General features: G+C 37.0%; 5 protein-coding genes across 5 annotated transcripts; 2 read left to right on the forward strand and 3 right to left on the reverse strand.

Annotated features, from left to right (window-relative positions):
- The first annotated feature begins 15 nt into the window (after window positions 1-15).
- On the forward strand, window positions 16-1,671 carry LOC109581827 (uncharacterized). Its single transcript, XM_019996246.1, has 5 exons — window positions 16-56; window positions 102-169; window positions 250-332; window positions 673-769; window positions 834-1,671. Exons 1-5 carry the CDS (start codon window positions 43-45, stop codon window positions 1,586-1,588), a joined length of 1,017 nt encoding a protein of 338 aa, XP_019851805.1. The 5' UTR covers window positions 16-42; the 3' UTR covers window positions 1,589-1,671.
- A 76-nt stretch (window positions 1,672-1,747) lies between these two features.
- LOC100638594 (GTP cyclohydrolase 1 feedback regulatory protein-like) lies at window positions 1,748-2,171 on the forward strand. The gene is made up of 2 exons (XM_003386468.3): window positions 1,748-1,943; window positions 1,989-2,171. The coding sequence occupies exons 1-2, from the start codon at window positions 1,810-1,812 to the stop codon at window positions 2,113-2,115; spliced, it is 261 nt and encodes an 86-aa protein (XP_003386516.1). The 5' UTR covers window positions 1,748-1,809; the 3' UTR covers window positions 2,116-2,171.
- On the reverse strand, window positions 2,099-3,973 carry LOC100638723 (aldose 1-epimerase-like). Its single transcript, XM_019996234.1, has 8 exons — window positions 3,849-3,973; window positions 3,765-3,799; window positions 3,562-3,716; window positions 3,306-3,518; window positions 3,184-3,259; window positions 2,671-2,830; window positions 2,446-2,620; window positions 2,099-2,319 (listed from the first exon to the last, which is right to left on the reverse strand). The coding sequence occupies exons 1-8, from the start codon at window positions 3,971-3,973 to the stop codon at window positions 2,239-2,241; spliced, it is 1,020 nt and encodes a 339-aa protein (XP_019851793.1). The 3' UTR covers window positions 2,099-2,238.
- A 74-nt stretch (window positions 3,974-4,047) lies between these two features.
- LOC105312689 (lysocardiolipin acyltransferase 1-like) lies at window positions 4,048-5,529 on the reverse strand. The gene is made up of 3 exons (XM_011405538.2): window positions 5,345-5,529; window positions 5,247-5,256; window positions 4,048-5,000 (listed from the first exon to the last, which is right to left on the reverse strand). The coding sequence occupies exons 1-3, from the start codon at window positions 5,504-5,506 to the stop codon at window positions 4,048-4,050; spliced, it is 1,125 nt and encodes a 374-aa protein (XP_011403840.2). The 5' UTR covers window positions 5,507-5,529.
- A 61-nt stretch (window positions 5,530-5,590) lies between these two features.
- LOC105312690 (lysocardiolipin acyltransferase 1-like) lies at window positions 5,591-6,657 on the reverse strand. Its single transcript, XM_011405539.2, has one exon. The coding sequence runs from the start codon at window positions 6,488-6,490 to the stop codon at window positions 5,669-5,671; it is 822 nt and encodes a 273-aa protein (XP_011403841.1). The 5' UTR covers window positions 6,491-6,657; the 3' UTR covers window positions 5,591-5,668.
- Window positions 6,658-6,671: the final 14 nt, after the last annotated feature.

Consider the following 6,671-nt stretch of genomic DNA (forward strand, 5'->3'; position numbering starts at 1 on the left):
CGTGGGTTTTTTTACATGGGCGTGGTTGTTTATAAATAAAATATGGCAGGAAAAAGGTAAGTCCTTTTTACTATTCTCTCTCATTTTATTTGTTATATAAGACCAAAAAGAACAGAGGTTGAAGAAAATGATGAAATGCTTGAAACTAAGAAAATTGCTCATAATATTGGTTAGTAAAAGACTCTTGTATTGTTAATAGTAACAAATATAATGTAAAATAATATTAAAAATTCTCTCTCTCTCTTTTAGTTGAGTGTCGACGTAAACATAAAATAGCTCGGTCTATTGCTACTCTTTCTAGTCTTGTCTGTCCTTGTGACTGTGGGAAAGAGGTGACATACATGTACATGTACCATAGATAATAATCTATGTATGTACCAACAAGTACATGTATCTAAACCAAAACAAGAAGTAATGCTGTAGCAATTTTGATCAGGACCAGTTCAAACTTGCTACACAACATAAGAACATGTATATGCATCAGAAAGTATTATTTAAAAATGGAGAATTATCTCCTAGTCATTTTTTGCAAAATTTGGCCAAACACTATGCACTATAGTACAGGAACTTTGATTCAATTTTGTAACTCTTGTTATGAATTTTTAGTTAGCATAAGTATCTAAAAGTATGACAATTAATGCAATTTTGATGCTTGTCTTTTTGCATCTATAGACAAGAGCTGATGTGTTACAGAGGGCAGTTAATAAAATTGAAGAACTAGAGAAAAGCAATAAAGAATTGAGAGATGTCATTGAAGGAAAGTCAACTGGTAGGAATTATCTGATCAACTACCAGAGGTATCACCTCAAAATTATCACTTCTCTCTTTCATAGATAATCTTCATCAATCAGAGTCATATCTGCAGTCAAAACTAGCCATAGCACTAGTGGACCACCTCTCTTTACTTATATCTATCAATCAACAAAAAGAAGACTATGTCTCAACTATAGCTGATACCCATCTAGCATCAAGTCCTGAGGAAGATGGCACTCAAGTTATTCCTTCCTCCAAGCACATGTATGGAGAAACAAGTTCAAGCAATGAAACAAGACTGGGATCCTTTACTGTCGAGAATCTTCTCGAATCTACTAGTACAAATTATGATCGAGCAAATTGTTTGTCACACGATATGACTAGTCTGGCAGCCAGTAGTTCCATGACAACAAGAGATAATATATCGATGGGTATAGTACCAGTAACCGATTGTATTGGATCTCCTCTTATTAATGGGATTAGTGCCCCGCCTACTTCATCTTGGCTTCCGTATGCTTTCCCCTCACGTCACCAATACCAGCCAGTTATTGACAGTGATTGGACACACCCACCAAACCAAGTCCATTGTCGTTTTGAAACTCCTGGAGAACCTGTTTATTATCATACTGAACCGTGTAGAACTCAGTCGTTGATTCCATCGTCTCCTCAATCTGTTTGGAGACCTTATAATGACCTCACAATCAACCCACAGCTGGGCTCTGCTCCTCTTCCTCCTCCCACTACTGCCAATGGATACAATCAAACTCCTTCCACTCAGCTTCCTAATTCCAGTTCATTTCTTGTCGGCCAGTTGCTTGAAAATATTCTGCAATGATTCATTGTTTATTTTTAGTTCATCTTTTATGTTTTTAACACTCCTTTTTTCACTCCTTGAAAACAATAAATATTTTTTAAAAATAATTTAAAAGGCAATGCATAAATTTGCAACACTTTTTAAATCAAAGTGAGTAGGCGATTCAATAGAGGTGTGGCTATAGGTGTGGCCTTTCATGCTCTGTCTTGCTGCTTTTTCAAACTCGATTTCGAGATCAAGATATGCCCCAATACGTTCTTATTACTACACAGATAAGACTAGAAAATGGTCCCACGATTTGCGGAGATGAGTTAAGCGACCCAGTACTAATGGCTAAACTGGATGCACAGCTAGTGAGGGATGCTGGAAATCCATTGTATGTGAAAATTAAAAAAAAATTATAATTAATTTTTTTCACCAGTCAAGTCTACTCCAGCCCCCACCCACCTCGTGTTATACTCAACAAGTTAGCGTGTGAAGGTTTCAGGGTAGTCTCCATGGCCGGGATCGGACAGACGTGCATTTGGACACTTTATTTAGAAAATTAGACAATTCAAAAAAAACTAGCCATTGAACACATTTTTATGTTCTTAATTAAGCATCAAATAATAACAGCAAAAAAATACAAATTTTTGGTTTGTCAAGAGCAAAAAAAAGATGCAGCACAGATCTCATCTGGTACAAGTAAACCTCCAAACTGTTTTACTGTAATATTCTTGGCCTGGACAGAGAAGCGTGGATGGAAACCTTGGCTGCAGGGAAAAAATAATATATAGCTAGAATAAAGCTTCACATGCCATATAGTCACAATGTAAAATTATTTTAAAACACGTGCAAGCATCAATGCATAAAATATATATAATATCATTAATTGGGACCTGGTTAATAGCATTTGGGTGCTTCTGAGTCTCAAGGCACAATCCGGTATACTTAAGTATCGGACTGCCATCCAATCCATTCACAGAGCCATCAAGATATCCTCCCTGGTACAACTGGACACAAGGCTGATTGGTATACACTTCAAGACAATTGCCAGTAGTTGGTTCTTCTAACCTGTAAAGGATTACATTATAGTGTATCATCATAGATTGCTGTGCTTTTACTTTGCAGTATATTTGAGGTTGGGATCTGACTCTAAGGTTGGCGTAGCATTGATGCAAAAGTTGTTATCGTAGCCAACGTCTGAGGCTTGTTGATATCTCTCTCCAATTGTATGAGAAGAAAGGAAATCTAACGGAGTTCCCCTCACAGAAGCAAGATCACCTAATTTAAGACACAAGTCAACATGTATGTATATGCATCAGAAAATGTGATAAAAAATACGCTGTATGATGTAGTACCAAGATAGTACATAAAGTCTTTGGCCAAATTTTGGAGCAACTATAAATTTTTTTTAATTCGTAAAAAATCCAATTTTAATTGGAATCAGCTCAAACTTGCTATTAAAGGTTGTGGCTTGAACTTATTTATTTGATTAGTGCAAAAACTTTTTTGGCTGATTATGCCTTTTAAATGCATGCCCCAATGCTGCTATTACATTATTTTATACTAACATTAGCACTATAAACCCATATCTGCTCATGAAATAACATTCATAATTATGATCAAGTACTAACCAGTTGGTACTAAGTTATCATCAGTAGGAGTATAATTATCAGCATTCAATGTGAGGGTGTGTCCTAATATATCACCCTATGAAAAATAAGCAACCCTCCCTTAGCAACACACACACACATACCTGTCCTGCAAGATTAAAGTAAGTATGGTTAGTCAAATTGACAGGAGTGGGTTTATCAGTGCTTGCACGATACTCTATGATCAGCTCATTATTAGGAGTGACAGTATAGGTAGCAGTAACAGAGAGGTTTCCAGGATAGCCTTGATCACTATCAGGGCTTAAGAGAGAATATGTGACAGATGTTTCACTTTGAGCTGTCACCCTCCATGTCAACTGGAAAAATCGTAAATACAAAATGCAAATAGTTAAAACTTACTTTGTTAAAGCCCACAAACCCTCCATGGAGATGATTGGGGGCTACGTTGGCAGAAATTGGGTATTCGACCCCTCCAATAGTAAATGCAGCATTAGCTGTCCTGTTAGTACAGCGGCCCACAGTACAGCCAATATAAAGACTATTTACAGAATAATCTTAAAGAAAAAATGTTATTTTCTTCTCTCCCCTCCCCCATACCTTACCCTCTAAATCCTTATAGCCCAATACTACATGCGTTCTAAAGAGACAATAATGACATTCGGAGTATCTGATGGTACTCTACTCACCCGTTGGGTAGTTTAATGTCAGTTACACTAGCTCCAGTAGAGAATGTGGAAACAGAGAAGCCATTTGCATTTGCCAAGGTGATCGCCATTGTTGTATGCAGCATGCAAATAAAGGCGTGGCTCATTAATATAGATGCATCATTAATCTCTAGCTAAAATAATTATTAATTCTGCAATAAATAAAATATTGTTATTATTATTATTTTGCATGCTCCTTTGAATCTTCCCATCTCTTCAATGCCAGCCTATCCCACCCATCAAACCACTTATCAACAATATAATGAATGAGAGCTGTTGTTCCCATTATGACAGCCATCAGCAGTGGGACTTGTATCCAGCAATAGACAAAAGCTGCACCTGACATTATCCAAATTCCTATTAATAGTTTCATCCATTGTCTAAATTTAAATGTCTCTCTCAAAACTGGGCCAGGGAAAGAACTGGTTTCATAAAACTGCTTCAGTAGTTCATCTTTTTCACGCCATCTCTTCTTTAACCATTCACCTAACTCTTCATCTGATGAAGGCAGACTTGATGATGGATGATACTTCATGTGAATATGAATTTCTTTTGGCAGGTCACCTGTTGGAAGTTGCACTCCTCCAAAAGGACCAGCATATGCACATTGTCCAGGGTTTCCTTTATAGCCAATTGTCATTTCATAGACATCAGCTTTTCCATTGTGTCCAGACCTACAAGCTTGTACACATGCAGCAAACCCTTTTACTCTTGGATGAAGCAGATACTTATGTGGTATCAGACCTTTGCTTTGTGCATATTCCATATCAGCCTTTTTACTAGCTTTTGTCAGCACGTTACCCTCGGGATAAATAATCACGTGAATTGGAGGACCTGTTGCAAGCAGATAATGTATCATTTTATTAATGTGGACTAGATCCTTATTCCAGTCTCGTTTAATGAAAATAAAATGGTGCATTTGTTTCAGCCAGCCAACATAAACATGAGTATGTCGAAATCTTTCCGTTGTAAGTGGAATGGATAAATAAGTACTACCAATGTGAATGAAGCCCCTGATAAAGCTATGGAGATCAAACAAGGACCCATGATTGGATATTATAACTGAGGGCGTATGCTTAGAAGGCACACGGTTGAAGTCGCCATATATTACAAACTTGACTCTACAAACTTGATCTGTGTATAGAGTAATAAAATAATATGAATTTAGATTTCTATAAATCTTGACACTAGATGTACTCTGCCAATGTTTATGGTACAGCATGCATAGGCCATGGATAATGGCCTTTATTCTTTTATTAAGTGCTTGCATCTAAATCTATTATGTATGCCTTAGTTTTGTGCTATGTAAAAGATAGCTCAGAACACAAGCCTGCTTGTGCTTGTATTTTATAAGCATGCATGCATCATCATGTTTCTTACCTAATACACACTGCAGCATTGAGTACAGCAAAAGTTGGAAATTATGTAAAAAATATAGGATAGATTAAGAATAGTCAAAATGTGAATCATGCACTTACTGCCATCAATCCAAACCACGAACGTGAGACAATGAGTCCAGTATACTTTCTACTGAGCCTTGGAGAGAATGGAAAGAGAATTATAGCTGGTACCTCTAGCACCAAACTGCATATGATGAGACAAGGGCACAAAGAGAGCCAAAAGAGCAAGGACTTGTTCATTTTGAGCACTAGTGCAGCAGAATAGGAGTAACTTCAATAATGAATTTAATGAAAATTAATTAGATCTATTATTAGAAAAATTAATTATGAAAGGATTTAATATTGTTTAATAAATAACAATAATAAATAAAGCTAGGTCTAGTTATAATAATCAGAGCCTAGTTACTTCATTTTTTTTGAACGCTCCCACCTCCTTAGCGCTACCCTCTCCCACCCATCAAACCGCTTATCAACAATATAATGAATGAGAGCTGTCGTTCCCATTATAACAGCCATCAGCAGTGGGACTTTTATCCAAAAGTAGACCACAGCTCCAATCAAAACGGCCCAAATTCCTATTGCAAGCCACATTTCAAGCTTTTTCATCAAGCTTTCTTTTTGTACAGGACCAGGAAATGATTTTGTTTTATGAAACTGCACCAGTAGCTCATCCTTTGCACGCCATCTCTGGTATAGCCATTCACCTAGCTCTTCATCTGATGAAGGCAGGCTTGATGATGGATGATACTTGATATGAAAATGAACTTCTTGTGGTAATTCACCGGTAGGAAGTTGTATGCCTCCAAATGGGCCTTTGTATGCACAATTACCAGTCCTTCCTTTATAAGCTACAGTAACCTCGCATATTTCAAATGGGGCCCCTCCAGATCTGCAGGTTTGTACACAAGCAATGAATCCCTTTAGCTTGGGGTGTAATAAATGCTTGAATGTAGCCAAACCTTTACTCTCTGCATACTCTTTGTCTTCCTTTTTAAAAGCCTCACTTGGTATTTTACCTTCAGGATAAATGACAACATCTACCGAGGAACAAGTTTCAAGTAGATACCGTATGGACTTGTCTATGTGCACGCGATCTTTTATCCAATCTTTCTTGACAAATATGAAATGATGCATCTGTTTCAGCCAGCCTAGGTAGATGTGAGAGCGTCGAAATCTTTCCGTTGTTATAGGGAAAGTTTGAGATGGTCGCTCAATGTCAAACATTCCTCTTATGAGGCAGTGCAAATCGAATAAAGTTCCATGATTAGAAACAATAATGACAGGGTTCTTCTTCACATTTTGATGATTAAAGTCACCATAGACAAAAAAGTTAACTCCACAAATCTGATCTATATAAAGATAGTTGATGTGTGAAGTTAGATAATTACTATAATAAGCACATGCA

Source organism: Amphimedon queenslandica, unplaced genomic scaffold (assembly GCF_000090795.2).
Source record: "Amphimedon queenslandica unplaced genomic scaffold, v1.1 AMPQUscaffold_13416, whole genome shotgun sequence".
NCBI lineage: Eukaryota > Metazoa > Porifera > Demospongiae > Haplosclerida > Niphatidae > Amphimedon > Amphimedon queenslandica.